The sequence below is a fragment of the Talpa occidentalis genome, unplaced genomic scaffold (assembly GCF_014898055.3).
Source record: "Talpa occidentalis isolate TD23 unplaced genomic scaffold, MPIMG_talOcc4v2.1 talOcc4.7, whole genome shotgun sequence".
Lineage (NCBI taxonomy): Eukaryota > Metazoa > Chordata > Mammalia > Eulipotyphla > Talpidae > Talpa > Talpa occidentalis.
The window spans coordinates 71,661,508-71,678,079 of NW_023605083.1; the positions used below are offsets into that span (position 1 = coordinate 71,661,508).

General features: G+C 41.1%; 1 protein-coding gene across 1 annotated transcript; it reads right to left on the reverse strand.

Moving 5' to 3' along the window:
* Nucleotides 1–1,575: 1,575 nt before the first annotated feature.
* On the reverse strand, nt 1,576–16,572 carry ISCA1 (iron-sulfur cluster assembly 1). Its single transcript, XM_037492835.2, has 4 exons — nt 16,395–16,572; nt 8,236–8,289; nt 4,725–4,830; nt 1,576–3,250 (listed from the first exon to the last, which is right to left on the reverse strand). The coding sequence occupies exons 1-4, from the start codon at nt 16,473–16,475 to the stop codon at nt 3,102–3,104; spliced, it is 390 nt and encodes a 129-aa protein (XP_037348732.1). The 5' UTR covers nt 16,476–16,572; the 3' UTR covers nt 1,576–3,101.

The following is a 16,572-nucleotide window of genomic DNA, read 5'->3' on the forward strand; positions in this document are numbered from 1 at the left end:
TTAGCCCAGGTGAATCTCATCTACCTATGCCCACACCCTACTTCAGATGCCCGCCATCAGGCATGCATTCAGGACTGCAAGGATCCATCATCTATCCTGATGGCGGGAGGGCAGAAAAGCCTGACATTTTTCCTTACCCTACAACTTACTATGTGGAATTGCTTACACAATTACGGAAAGCTAAAAGTTCTATTTTATGCCATCTATAAAATGAGTACCTATAAGAGTTGGTGGTGATTTAGTATGAGTCTGAAGGTCTGAAAACTAGAGGGCCTACTGGAGATGAAGTCACCTGTCCCCACTCAAGCAGTGAGGCAGGAAAAGAAGGGGCCAATTCTTCCTTACTCTGTCTTTTGTCATAGTCAGGCTCCCAAAGAATTGGATGATGTCCACCCACATTGGGCAGGGCAATCTACTGAGCCTACCAACTCAAATGCTAATTGCAACCTGGAACACCCTCCCAGACACACTAGAAATAATAGTCTGGGCACCCCTTGGGCTGCAAGTTACACATAAAAATAACCATTGCAATTGGGTAACTAAAAGAAAATTGAAGAGAGCAGAAAGATCTTTAACACATTCTATGAGGCCAACATTGCTGATTCCAAAATCAAAGTCAGCACACAAAAAATGATAGGTCAATATCCCTGACCATCATAGATGTAAAAATCCTCAACAAATTTCTAGCAAACAAATACAGCAACATATTGCACAATTCATCCACCATGGTCAAGCAGGCTTCATCCTAGAGGTGTAACACTGGTTCAGTGCACACAAATCAATTATGTCAGTCACCAGACCAACTAAGAGATAAAAACCGCAGGTTCATTTCAATATAATCCCTTTCTTTCATGTCCTCCTGAGATATCAGATTTGGTCTAATTGAGAAAACTCTGGTTCAAAGGTTAAAATGGCTCTTGGATGCTCCCGGTCACCTGGCTTTGCTGGCTAAAGCAGTGGTGGCTGAATTGGAGAACCCCTCCCTCCACCCCCGCCCCACTACCAAGGAATCTTAGTGATTGGGGGTGGGACTGGAAGTCCCTGTGATAAGTTTAATATTCAAAATACCTAAAGAAAGATCATATACAGCACTGACAGTTAAAACTGCTCAGTGAACTCTTGCCATCAAGTTCTGCCATTTCAGCGTGGCACCAAGAATCTCTCATGCTGATAGGAAGACCTGGACACCATGGTGGGTGTTAAGAAAAAATAAATTTGGGTACAAATTCCCACTTCAGAGAATCAGGTTTTTCCAGAGATAAGTATCTTTAAACCTTGCTAACTCAGAGTGAAATCTGGTCCTTGTTTGTATCATTGGGATAACCTGGTCTTTGTTACCTCCCAGTTGTTGAAAACCAAACCAATGTGGATGCACTTTCCCTCCTGGGGACTGAATGGCAGAAAGAGGGGGTGGGTGGGTGTGGAAATGCTGGTAAACGTGAGATCAGGTAAAGCACCTGTGGGTGCTTCAAGATTCTGAAATCTGAGTCAGAAAACCTTTAGGGCAATTATAAGCAGTTATAATGACTACCATTCCCAAACCCTATTCCTGAAAATAAAAGGCAATTTTATGATCACAAATAGGGCACTTTTTTTTTTATTGACAACTCAATCTTTACACACATACAGTATTGCACAAATTATAAGTGGATTGACAATTATATTAATGATACAGAGTCAGGAGCATTTACATAAAGCTACCGGTTCAGGTCGTAGTGCATTTTGTGCCAGGTACTTAAGTAAATATGACAAAGGAACTCAGTTACTTCAATTCATGAGAATCAGCTTTCCAAAAAGCCTATCTGCCATCTCACAAAATAGTTAAACCTAGGAAGAGCAGTAACTAAATGACAAAATGAATATGGTTAAAGACAAGTTGGTGATAAAAATGTTAGCTTAAAATATTAGGATTAAAAATTTTAGTGATTAGATTTAGGATCCTGAAGATGTACAAACATTGAGATTTTTAAGAAAAGACCCCCGTGTTCTGCTTTACAATTACTACTACATTCCAAAAGAATAATTCTGGGTTCTTCTCTAATTCTTCTTCCCTGCTAATAGAAACTACTCTTTCATAGTTTTAAAGAAACAAGATAGTTATTCACATAAATGGGTTTTAAAAGTAAGATTCTCACTCAAAACAAAACTAAATATGATCTCCATCAAGTTACAAAGAAACTTTCTAAAAAGCTGACTGGATAAGGAAGTCAGATCACCTATTTACTGTCCCTGACTGCCTCAGAGCTCACATGTCACCCACAAGGCAGGGGAAATAAGGTTGGTCTGAGCTCTGCCCCTACCCAAGCCTGCAGTGCGAGGGTGGACAAAAACCCTTCAGCTTTCCTGGGGTTTTGGTTCCCCAGGTATAAAACTGGGGGGGTGGGCTAGACGGCTTTAATAGACCTCCCAATGAAAAGCATCCAAGTCAGTTTAAGATCTCATCTCCGAGTGGACTCGTAGGATGGCAAAAGAAATGGATTAAGTAACAGGTAGGTGAAGTATTCACCTTCTGATCCCTTCACTCAGTATTATTATACACTATATTTCAAAGAAATTTTTGTCCTGTACTCTCCATCTAATGGTTGTATTCCTAAAGGCTAAGCAAATGAGGCACCTGACGATGAAATTTTAGATAAAAAACATGGTATGGCCTTTCTATGTCTGGGTAAAAAGACCATGTGCCACCTTGTTGCACCAGCAGTCTTCCAGACTCGGAATTCTATTAATTTGGTTGAGAGGTGCACATTCAAAGCCATTAAGTACATACCTATTAAGAACACACTTCCTAAAATTCGTCCAGGAAAGCAACTTTCACAAAACTGGCTCTAACAGGAAGAAAGTCAGAGAGTTAAGTGAAGGGTAGAATAAGAAAAATGACCCCCAAGAGCAATGGTGTCTCATTTTCTGTCCTTCAAAACAAGTACAAATACCACTTTTTCTGGAATCTAACACACTGGCTTCATTTTCAAAATGCATCACTTTATTTTCCACAAAAGGCAGCCATACATTATAAACTTTAAGCATGTGACAGCCACATGAATTCTTCATTAAGTCCCAGGGCGTCCATCTTCCTGGGGCTTACAGGTAGAGCAGTCAGGGAGTCAAATATTAAAGCTCTCTCCACAGCCACATGTTCCTTTGATGTTTGGGTTATTGAACACAAACTCACTGGATAATTTGTCTTCAACATAGTCCATTTCTGTTCCTAAAAGTGTTAGCTGTGCTTTCTTTTCGATGAATACTCTGACTCCTTGGGGAGAAGAAAACATGTCATGAGAGTCTGCAGGCCTATGGAACCTGCTGAGCCAAAGCACACATGAGCTTTAAATAGCAGCCACTAACAAAACAGACAGGAAGTTTCTGGATCTGCCTCATTATTTCCTTGAAGACCTTTAGTGCTCAGTTTCCTGTCTGCCCCTTTCCCACACAATAACTATGTCAAAACCAATTATTTTAGGCTTGATGCTTGTATACCAGCAAATTTCAAGGCAATTCTATACAAAACTAGAATTTGCTTTTCACTGTACTTTACCTTTTTTCCCAATTTGCTACATGAAGAAAATGTGTGTATTTTCAGAGACTTTGTAAAGATAAAGTCAATGAAATTTATGAAAACCCTAAGGTGACACCCGGCACACATGACACACTGACAAACTTACAGACACACCAAGGGCTGGTATACAGTGGAACTGTTTAATAAGACCAACCAGTACAACACAGCAGTTCTGGTCCTTTCGAATTTATGGGCAGGAAAACTGATAATGTAAGTCCTTAGTATTAAGTAAGTAGAAGAAGGCATCTTTGCAAATACGATTAATTTAACAAAATTTTCTTTCATAATTATAAGGAACTAAGTCATTACTTAAATATAAAAAAGGGTGTATGTCATCTCATAGACTAATTAAACCCATGTAAATCAGTAACTAAATGACCTATCAGATCTCTTTTTTTTTAAGAAAAAATGTGTTTCTGTATTGATTTAAAAAATAATGTATTAACAAGTGTTTTAATTGATCAGTAACTTCAGCTGAATGAAATGAAATCACGGCAGGAACCCATGAAAGCTAGCTGACAGCACACCTCTGGCGCACAAAGCCACCCCCATAAAATCTGTGCACAAGGAAGCTGCCTGAAGTTGTAGTTTTATCAGATTATCGGGTAGGGCAGAGTACAGGCAAAACAATTACTGAAATATTGAGATTTTCAATAAAAATTAGAAATAAAGATTCCTCAAAAACATGAGATGACATTACTTATTTGACATGGATGTGAAACTGCTGCTTCACCCAAAGTAGTTGGCTCACTTTAAAATTCTGTCATCTTAAAATCAGTCTGCAACAATGATAATCAACATAACTGACAACCAACAAGACAATGATGACCTCTTCTAACTGAAATAAATAAACAAGTTTGTCTAATAAACTTTTAGTCACTAACAATAATCTATGTAGTAACCTTCACTGAGCTCAACTTTTTACTAGGCCACTGAGTAGTTGTGGGTCCTTAGGCAATATTTAACTTCTTGCCCCAGTTTCTTCATCTGTACAATGGGGACAATAAGGTGCCAATCCTATTCTGTTGCTCTGTTTATCACTTGATGCATGAATGTCCATCAAACATGTCTACCTCACAGTAAGTGCTCTATTGCCATTCCCACTTTTATTATCACTAATATCATTACTCCAGACAAAACTAAGTGTCCAGAAAGTTTGCTCAGAACTCACCATCTTGAACAACTTCTTCATCAGAATCTCCTTTTGTCTTTGTGTATTCCAGAGTGTAAGAAAGACCATTACACCCCCTGGTTCGTACACCAACTTTTACACCTACCTGAAAAAGGATGGCAAATATAACTTAATTTTAAAGTAGTACTCACTAAATAATTACGTTGATATTTTTCATTTCCTTATTAAGTGTTAGACTTCTGGTTATATTAAGAAGTGTTAGTGAAATGGGGAATGAGCATTTAAAAGATGTAATGTTGTACAAACATCATTATAACACTACTGAGGATTCAAAAAGAATAAAAAACAATTATATAAATAGAAAACAAGGGGCAGGGTGGGGGTAGATACCAATCCAAAAGCTATAGTCACTGCACTACCTGCATTTCCTTCCGGTTGTTTATCTGTATAGATAAAACAAACACTGTTCTTGTTATTACAGAGTATCACCTTCATTTTACCCATTAAAGATACTGATTTCCCATGTAATTATTATCAGTTGCAAATATTCCACCATGATATTACTTAACTACTACTACTAACCCTTTAGGCCCAGAATAACATTTTTATTTTTTTAAAGATTTATTTATTTATGCATACAAGAGCTGGGGTGTAGGTCAGAGGTGGCGGAGAGGTGAGAGGAGACAGAGTGGGGTGCAGAACGGGTGGCCTGAAATACACTGTTGAGGGGAGCAGTGGGCAAGACAGGAGAGGTCTGCGGGCCATGTGGGTCAGCTCCCTGGTTGGGGATCGAACTCGAGCTGCAGTAGCTGCAGATAGCTTTACAGTGCTGAGACTTAACCCCTTGTGCCACTGGAGAGGCCCCAGAATAACATTTCTAAGAAAACTGTTTTAATTCTAAGAAATGAACACTATTTTAAAAGGAAAAAGAAAAGGATCTGATGGTACAGTGACTACTTAAAAAATCAGACTTTGAAATGTTTTTGTTTCACTTCATGGTGTGAGATGTTCTCAGGAATTTTCCTTGATTAGGTTCATGGGTCAACTACCTGGCAATCATATAGTCTCTACACAGAGTCTTAACTCTCAAGCACAACTAGAGAAACATTCTCAAATACAAGGAAGTAAAGCAATACAGACATAAGTTTAAAAATGACCAAAGAGCACTTTTAAAACACCAATGTCTACCTTAATGCAACAATCTAACAATATCTATTGAATTTCTATTCTTATGTCCTATGTGCTTTTTCATTTAAGTATACAGTAAAATTACCATAAAAAGCATTTCACCAAGTAGATAGATTCTCTGAAAGCAACATGAAAAGGGAAGGAGCTTAGTAAGCTGGAACATTAAACTGTTTGGAAATTTTGACAAGCTGAAGTATTCAGAGCAGTCATTTCTACCTTAACCAGTAAGACAGAACTATGGTTTATTTACGTTCAGAGTGACAGAGAATGTGTGAGGGAAATTTCACATATTCAGCATGACAAATAATAACTTTCCTAAGTGTAATTCTGGAGCGCATATCAGATTGTTTGACTTAGTTTTTCTCTCAAACAGGAAAGCTCAAGCAAGCAGGAAGTCCAATTATTAGTACCGGAGAGAGGCACATAAAGAGTATATGGAAAATATAGTTCAAGTAACTGGAGTTTGGAAAAGGATTGACTGTGTCATAAATTACCCTGATGAATCATTAGCTCAAACTTTTTCATGTTAATATGAACAAACATCCCTCATATCTACAAAGTTAAAGTTTTCATTTGGTCAATTTATATACTAGTCATCGGTCTATCTAAACTGATATATTTAGCATTTAATAATTCTTTTTTTTTTTTTTAAGAAGTAGGGGGCCAGAGTCACGGTGGGGTGGTGGTGAGAAGATTCACCAGAGACAGCAGAGAGCAGAACAGGCAGATGTACCGAAACACACTGCTAAGGGAGCAGTGGGTGAGACAGGAGAGGTCTGCCGTAAAATGTGGGTTGCTCCGGGCCAGCCAGGAATCGAACTCGCACTGCAAAGGCCGCAGAAGGCTTCACAGCGCTGCGCTCAACCCCCTGCGCCACCAGGGAGGCCCCCATTTAACAATTCTTAGGAGGAATATTCTAGAATTTCCATTACACTGTAATATAGTTTGTACAATGGAACCTAAAAACCACTTTACAGTCTATTTACTAAATATTAATGTTCTGGGCCTCCCAGAGCTGCCTGCAGCCTCTGCAGCGCTGGTTCAATCCCTGGCTGCAGGTGAGGGTCCCACATGGTGCGACAGACCTCTCCTGCCACGCCCGCTGCTCCCCTCAGCAGTGTGTTTCGTCAATCTGCCTGTTCTGTTCCCCACTCTGGCTCTGGTGATTTCTCTCACTCTCCGGCGCTTCTGACTGTACCCAATACTTGTATAAATAAAAAAATCTTTAAAAAAAAATTAATGTTCTCTTACTTGGAACTAATATACAGTATTCCATAGGTGATTAACAATGCATTAAGATTAAGATGATGCACACACCCCCTTACTCAACAATTCTACAGCATGCACTAAGGCATGTTTACAGACTTGGTCATCTAGAACCACTGGCCTGGCACACTACAGAAACTAAGTATTTGTTTAATGACATTTGTGGCAGCACTAAAAAAAAGCAATCCAAAGGATCTTTAATATGGAGGACTGTTTAAATAAGACAAATCTGTTCACTGTAATACTCTATTATATGCAGGCACAAAAAAGAATGAGATGGCTCTTTATGTAATAATATGGAAAGAGCTTCAAGTTATGTTATTAGGGATAAAAAGCACAGCAGGTATGAAATGCTCTCATTTTGGCATCTCTGGTGGTGCAGGGGTTTCTCTCAGTGCTATCAAGCAATCAGCAGCCACTGGAGCATGAGTTTCATCTCCGGCCAGGGAGCTACCCACACGGTGCAGCAGACCTCTCCTGTCTCGCCCACTGCTGCCCTCAGCAGCGTATTACAGTAGATCTGCCTGTTCTGCTCCCTATTGTCTCTGGTGACTCCTCTCACCCACCCCCACACCTCTGGCCTGTACCCCTGGTTCTTGTATGCATAAATAAATAAATCTTTAAAAAAAGAAAAAAAGAAATGCTCTCATCTAAAGAGGAAAAGACACACACAGCGTACAATCATAGTATAGGCCAGTGGTTCCCTCAGAGCATTGTTTTTGGTTGCTCTAACTCAGGAATAGAGTGCTGCCACTGGCAGAAGCCAGGAATATCACTAAAGATTCTGCAATCTGCCCCTAACAAAATTGTCCAGCTCAAAATATCTACAGTGCTGAGGCTGAAAAACCCTTGTGTAGGCAGATAGAATATACAAGAGTGGAGGGACACTAAGAGGTTGCCTCTTAAAAGAATCACAACAAAGAGCATAGGTGAGAAAATGACTTTTCATTTTCATTATTATTTGAATTTTTAAAAACCATTGAGGGCATTTTATTTTTATGTATTAAATCCCCTAATCAATGAAAGCACACTTTTATATCAAGATAAATGTATTGTGATAAATTTAATTACTAATTATTTGTCTGGTTTTACTTACGTTTTCAGGCTTATCTTTAAGAAGTTGTTTTATCTTGTTTACTGCTGAAGGTGTCTAAAAAAAAAAGTTAAGTTTTTAGTTCAGTCATATATTTTCTAGTGTTTAAGACTATTCTATTCTATCTTGAGCAAATTCTTATAATAAATTTATGTTCCATTCTTGACAGAATACCTGTGGAATTTATACACAAACATGAACTCAACCTCAAAGCACTCTATTTTTAAAACATCTTTTAGCAACATCCTTTTAAGTCTGGTTTCCCTCCAGGCAAGGGCAATGCCCTGTCATCATCTCTATGGCACCATCTACTCACATTACAAGTGTATTTTTCCAGGCAGCATCTATTTTGTGCTCCTATGTATGCCCAGCAACACAGACTGCCTTGACACAGAGAAGATAGTCAATAACCAATGAATGAATCAAGTACTTCATGGGGAAAGGCAACTTTCAGATATTTTTCCTATTGATTAATGTTAACTCTTTTTTTTAACTTTATTTTTTTGCTTACCCCAAATCTATTTCAACCCCATCAAAATGCACACCTAGAGAGAGAGTATGCTTCTCCTACTAGTCCCACCAAAAGCTCACAGATTTCATATGTGGCTTAAATTAGTATTTTAGGGTGTATAGATGAAAGGAACTAAGATAGTCAACTACAGAAACAACAACAGGAAGGGATATTTCAGGAGAAATGCTGTTTATCAAGTTGTTCTCAAAATGAGAAAAAATGTCACATGAGTCAGTTACTACCCCTACTTTTTTGGGAAGGAGGATGCTAGGGACAGAATCAATTCCAGAGCATTCCTGGTCCACTTCATGACTTGTCTCTATTCCACTCCTTGGCTTAAATGGGGATAAATAAGCTCTCTTTCTCAGAATTCTTATGACCTTTAAATAAGTTTGTGAACAGTGTCACATACAAAGAGTGCGAGATGAAGCCACCTGAAAGTATGTATATCATAACGAAGAGCTGATGGTCTTCCTACTTGTTTCATTAGCTCCTCTAGATGGGAATGCCGTGCTGGTCCTCCAGTTTTTTGGTTTGACATTTTACTAGTTTGTGAAATCCCAGAGTGGGTATTATGACCTATGACTATAGTAGTAATTCTAGTCAGAACTTAAGCAGAACCAACGGATGGCACAGAGCATATTCTTCCTGCCTGACGGGGGTTCCACCGGATGAGTATGTTGAAGCAAAGTCTGGATCCAATTTAAAAAGCCCATGAGACCAATTTAGAAGGTTGAGACTAGCATTTTTAAAATTTTAAAAACACAAAATGGAAGAGAACAATGCATTGCACTTAATAAAGATGAATATTTAGAAAAACTTCTTACTTCAGTTACTAATATATGGTGAGTACATATGTACACATATATATTTCTTATGTGTGTCACTTTAAGAAAAAGGTAAAAAAAAAAACAATACTAGTACATGGCCCATAAAGATATTTTCCCTCAATTATGTGAGAACTGGAGCAGTACAAAGGGAGTAGTGTCGGTGTGGATAAAGAAGGAAATGCTTAAGTAAAATAAATGTGGCGTCCGTCTTTTTTGGTGACCACAGTTTGTCAATCTCATAACTACAGATTTATTTTTTATTTATAAAAAAAGTTTTCAGTTCTCATTTACCTTTGTAAATGATTGCCAATGAAAACCAGCTCCTATAATTTTCATGGTTATAGATACAATGTGAGAGCTGAAGAAATTAATCTAATTACTGTCCAATAGCAAAAGAATTCCAGGAAGCCAGTAAAACAAAAAGACACAGCTATGGGAAAATAGTTATTGGAAGAAAAACCAGAAGCATCACCTTGCTTTAATGCCGGCAGATCTAAGGTGCTGTCAACAAACACCTGGTGCTTTTATCTCTAAGTGATCTAATTTGGGTTTTTTTTTTTATAGAGGCATGTTTTATTTATTTATTTATTTGTTTGTTTGTTTTGTTTATACATGCACTGGGTACAGTCAGAAGCGCGGGAGGGTGAGAGAATTCACCAGAGCCAGAGCAGGGAGCAGAGCAGGCAGAAGGACCGAAGTACACTGCTGAGGGGAGCAGCGGGCGGCAGGAGAGGTCTGCGCGCCATGTGGGACACTCCTCTGGTGGCCGGGGAGCAGCTGGGGATCGAACCGGCGCCGCAGAGGCCGCGGGCAGCTTCGCAACCCAGCGCTCAACCACTGCGCCACCGGGGAGGCCCCTCTAAGTGATCTAATTTGGTTTTAACAATTTATTTTCTTCTTTTCTCACCATTTGGTAGAAAACACTTGGATATAGTAAACGGAAGCAATTCATGGTCTACTTATGACACAGTGAAGATACTCCAGGGGAAACTTGTGTGCCAGCTGTTGTTATAGGAATCAAAAACATCTTAATTTTCCTGAGTTAAACAAAAATCTGATATACTCCATTGAAAGTAGAGTTACTAATGATGAATAACCCAGCTGAGTACTTAAAGGAAAAGTCATGATTTTGGTAACTTTCTAAGTGGTGAATCTGATTTACAGAAGGAGTTAGAATAACTAAATTTGGTACTTTTATGAAGTACACATATCTATACAGTTTCAGGCAGGATCCTGCTTTTCTCTAAGTCTTTCTGTATACTCTGGCGACTTTGAACATAAGTATAATCAATCTGGGAAACAGTTTAAATAGATTCTTCAATTAAATAACATTCTGGAGGGCTAGCAGTCTTCCAATTTTAATACATTCTCCCAAACACCTAAGAAATTTATATGTAATTAATGACTAATTCACCTGAAATCTGGCCAATGAATCATTTCATAAAGATGAATCTTTAGGAAAACTTTCCTTCATTCATTATTCTTTTCTCACCGTTTGGTAGAAAATACTTGGATATAGTAAACAGAAGCAATTTATGAAAACTGTTCTACTTATTACACAGTGAAAGACACTCAAGGGGAAAGTAACCTGTGGTTTTAAATCTCTTACGTCTATCATAGGAACCATTCTCTAAGGTGAAAGAATATCTTTGTGTGAGATTTTGGCCCTTAAAAACAAGGTTTCCAGGGCCTCCCCGGTGGCGCAGCGGGTTGAGCGCAGGGCTGTGAAGCTGTCCGCAGTCTCCACAGCGTAGGCTCCGCAGCATGGATTTGATTCCTGGACAGCCAGGGAGACTCCCACATGGTGTGGCAGGCCTCTCCTGTCGTGCCCACTGCTCCCCTCAGCAGTATATTTCAGTCGTCTGCCTGTTCTGCTCCCTGCTCTGTTGCTGGTGAATCCTCTCACCCTCCCGCACCTCTGGCCTGTACCCCAGCTCTTGTATAAAACACACACACACACACACACACACACACACACACACACAAAAAAAAAAAAAAAAACAAAACACAAGGTTTCCAGTCTGCTTTTGTTGTTAAACTTATGGGAAAAGGTAGTGCAGATGAATGCATTTTATCACTACTTCAACACATTTACTTTATCCAATGCCATATCATTTCTATTCCTCATCCTTAATACTTTATTTCCTTAAATAATTCCCCAGGCAATTTTCATTTTTTGCTGGTTAAGGAAAATACAACTTAAAGCTAACTCCATCATTATGTATACTAAGCAATGCAAATGACTATAGTCTATTTTAATTTCACCAGAAATCTGGCACTTTAATGTTTAAAAGATGCCAGGTAGGTAACAACCAATGAACAAGTTACAGTATATTTGAACTCATTCTTTAATAACTATGACTGTTGCCCTTGTCTTTTCATATTAGTGTGTATCTACATATACTATGATACATGTTATGCTTACACAATATACTATACACATTATTTATCACATATACCATGTGTGCAATCATAATCTATACCACAGTACATGTGCTACGTATAGACATACACACACATATATGTAATCTCTCTATACACTGTTTTGCAGTCTGTATTTTAAAAGTTTAACATGTTTTTCATCTGATACACAATAACATAGTCACCATCTTAATGGCTTACAATTCTGGGATTTAGGTATTTTTTTTTAAAGACTTATTTATGCATACAAGAACCGGGGTACAGGTCAGAGGTGTGGGGGGGTGAGAGGATTTACCAGAGACAGAGTGAGGAGCAGAACAGGCAGACTGACTGAAATACACTACTGAGGGGAGCAGTGAGCAAAACAGGAGAGGTCTGCTGTGCCATGTGGGGTAGCTCCCTGGCTAGCCTGGGACTGAACTCATACTGCAGAGGCTGCGGATAGCTTCACAGTGCTGTGCTCAACCCCCTTGCACAACCAGGGAGGACCTGGATTTAGGTATTAAAGATGAATAATTTGCACAGGGTTAGTAAGTAAAGAATGAAGAGTTATGAACCGTAATTTAAAAAAAATCATTATTTAAAGTGACTATGTAATATATCACCAAAAAGATCTATACTTAACGTATCTCTCATTCTTAGACATCCAAGCTACTTCCAACTGTTTGCTGTGTAATCTCTCTTCAGCTGCCCACATACACAAATCCAACTGCTATTCACTGTTCCAAAGACATTCTGCTGGTTGTCCTTCAATGAATGTAAAGCTCCAGTCAATGTACTGTTTCCCAGTCCTGCTCCATCAGGTGCCACTAAGAAATTCAGTTTTAAGTTACCATCTGTACATAATGCATTATCTTCTCTCGTTGGTATCAAGTATGATGCTGACTAGGTACCATCATTCTCTCACAACTTTGATGAGCTTTATACACAGCTGTGGGAACACACCCCAGTCCCAAATTAGGGTCACACTAATTCTAATTTGTACAACAATGGAAATAAAGGCCTCTGTCAGCAGGGTAGTGTTAAGTCTTGGGGCTCTTCAGTCATATTTTACTCTGGCTCTTACAAGTTCAATTTCATTTATCAATTCCTGAGTATGTGGGAAAGCAAGGGTATCTTCCTACTGTGTTCTCTGCAGGTGTCCAAGGTATTGACACTTACTTTGATGCGGTGGGTTGGTGTCTTACAGTATTCAATCAAGGAACCATCTCTGGTTTTCATAAGAGAGTCATGGGCAGCCTGCCATCAGTCGTTTTGTCTTTCCTTCTAGCAAATCACCAATCTTTTCCTGAATCAACATCAGTTAATGCAGATAATTGATGGTGGTAACATGGAATCATGCTTTCATCAATTTCTTTTTTCCAGCCTCTTGCTGACCTACCTCCGGCTGACTGCCTAGGTACAGCACTTTTCAAACCTTGCAATGTCAAATACTTGATGTCCAAGTTTATATCTTGGGGCTTCCCTGGTGGCGCAAGGGGTTAAGACACAACCTATGAAGCTGTTTGCAGCCTCTACAGCACGAGTTGGATCCCAGGCTGGCCAGGGAGCAACTCACATGGCGCAGTAGACCTCTCCTGATTCACCCGCTGCTCCTCTCAGCAGTGTATTATAGTCAATCTGCCTATTCTGTTCCCCACTCTGTCTCTGGTGAATCCTTTCACCCCCCACACCTCTGGCCTACACCCCAGCTCTTGTATGCATAAAATAAATCTTTAAAAAAAATTACATCTTACCAGTTTTACTGAATTATCTACAGTTTTATCTGCTCCTATCTCTCTCTACTCACTAACCCTTTGATCACTGCTTTTTTTTTTTTTTTAACAAATACCTTTCTTTTTTATTTATTTATTTATTTGTTTGTTTGTTTGTTTATACATGCACTGGGTACAGTCAGAAGCGCGGGAGGGTGAGAGAATTCACCAGAGCCAGAGCGGGGAGCAGAGCAGGCAGAAGGACCGAAGTACACTGCTGAGGGGAGCAGCGGGCGGCAGGAGAGGTCTGCGCGCCATGTGGGACCCTCCTCTGGTGGCCGGGGAGCAGCTGGGGATTGAACCGGCGCCACGGAGGCTGCGGGCAGCTTCGCAACCCAGCGCTCAACCGCTGCGCCACTGAGGAGGCCCTGATCACTGCTTTTACACTTAACAGTTAAAATGTCTGCAAAACACTTGAAAATTATTTATTTCTTTTTTAAAGATTTATTTATGCATACAAGAACTGGGATACAGGCCAGAAGTGTGGGGCGGTGAGAGGATTCACCAGAGACAGAGTGAGGAACAGAAAAGGCAGACTGACTGAAATACACTACTGAGGGGAGCAGTGGGCGAGACAGGAGAGCTCTGCTGTGCCATGTGGGTAGCTCCCTGGCGTGCTGGGGATCAAACTTGTCCTGCAGAGGCTTGTAAACAGCTTCACAGTGCTGTACTTAACCCCTTGTGCCACCAGGGAGGTCCCAAAACACTTGAAAATTAACCACAAAAAGCAATACATGCCATAATGTCTGGAACACTATAAGAATTTAAGACTAAACATCTAAGATTAAAATGACTGCAAGCCTGCTACTTCAGGCCACTGGTGGAAAACAGTACTGACTTGCTTTTTCTCTGGCATAAGCTTGTAAGATCACAGGAAAACGAACTGCTGAACTTTAAGTACAAATAGGATGAGTTAAAACAACAGACTCCTGCAAGTTAATCAGAAGAGTTGATCATAGAAATTATGGAGTCCTTGTGAACTGAGAATCAACATAAGGCTGTGCTGGTAGCATAATTAGCCTGGTAAGTGTTTAAATGTAATGAAGCAGCAAGAGCAAGTATAGAGCTCCCAGATTTAAGAATGTGGGCTGTGTTATCACTCCTACTGAGCAGGGAAAAAAGGCATGTCCAATGATTTGGTCCGTGGATGGTAAGAACTGTGTTAACTCAATTTATCTGTTGTCCTTAAATGTCTGCTAAATGAGTATAAAAGGAGAGGAAAGGGATGACTCAAAAATTTTGAAGAATAGGTAACATGACAAATGATGGTGGAAAACAAAAGGCTCCTGACTTCCTGATTTCATTTCAGAGGCAGAATTTTTTGGAACTCCGAATTTTTACTAGCTTGAGGGGAGACACAATGTACGAGTTATGGCCTCCAGTTCTTGTGATTTCAAGACTACAGAGAATCCTAAGATCAGATGGTGTGTGTATCTTGCAGACATGACAACCAGGTTGGTGCTACAGAAATAAATAATATAGAACAGAACACAATATATAATCAAGACAACCTAAAACCATAATCCATTATAAAAATACATTCGCCCCCTTTATCATGAATTTCCTCAATTTTGCTACAACTAATTTACTAGCAATAGGGTTTCTTATCTGTGACCCTAGATGGAGGAAACGCATGATTCCATTTAAATAATCTATTTCCCCAGTCTCTAGGTGCTAAATCCTCTCAAAAAAGTTTCTCCTTGACCAAAAGTGAGATATGTGATAAGACTTGAACAGAGCAACTATCCAGTGGAATTCATCTCTTTCAAAAAGGCAAATAAAGCGACTGCTTTAAGAGATACGGGTTTCCTTTTGGGGTCAGTCAAATGTTTTGGAAGCAGGTTGAGACGACGACTGCACAATATTGTTACTGCACTAAAAGCCACTGAATGTACTGAAAATCACTGTAAAATGGTTACTGGCGTGCGATATATCTTTCAGGCATAAAAACTCTGTCGAGGATGCAGCGTGCGAGGTAAACTCTTAAAAGCACTGTACCAGCCGACTGATCCAGGTGCCCTTGGCGTGGGCCCGACCTTTCGCCCAGAAAAGGCTGGGAAATCTTTCCCCTTCTTTGTCCTTTTAAAGAGCGACCAAGCCGAGGCCGCAGGAGACAGTGTTTGTTTGGAAACGCCAGCGCCACCCGGAAGTGAGCAGCAGCGCGGCGGCCGCAGCCCCAGCCTCGGGGCGCGCGGGGTCCCCGCCGCGCTCACGGGCACGCACTCTCGGGCAGGCGGCGAGCTTCGCCCTCCCTAACCCCTCAGGGGCAGGACTCCCGGCGCTCGCCCGGATTCCCCAGCAGAGGCTAGGCTACCTCACGCCGCCCGAGCACCGCAGGTGTGCGGGGAGGCCCCCTAAAGCAGCCCCGGCCGCCCAGAGCCCCAGCGCACTCCCCCTAAACCCCCGACGCTCGGCAGCGCGCGGCCTGCTGGGAAATGTAGTCCCGGGGAGCTCGGCCTGCGGGAACGCGTAGTCCCAAGGCGCGAGGCACCCGCGGAGCGCCGCTTTGCCTTCCCGGCCGCGGCGGAGGGGTGGAAAGCCCGGGCCCCACCGCTTGGCCGCGCGGCGCTCGGCCTCCGTGACCTCCCGGCGCGGGGCGGAGGTGAATCAACGTCACGGGCCCGGCCGCGCGCCCTGACCACTCACCAGCGTGAGGGCAGCCCGGGTGGGCTGCAGCTTCCTCTTACTCACTGCCCGGACAGTGGCCCGGACGAGCGAAGCCGACATCCTCGCCGTCCCAGAGCCCCGGGGCCTCAGGCCGGAGCTCGGCCGCTTGAGCCTCTCTCCATGGACACGGCGAGCGCTTTGACGCCACAAGCTCCGG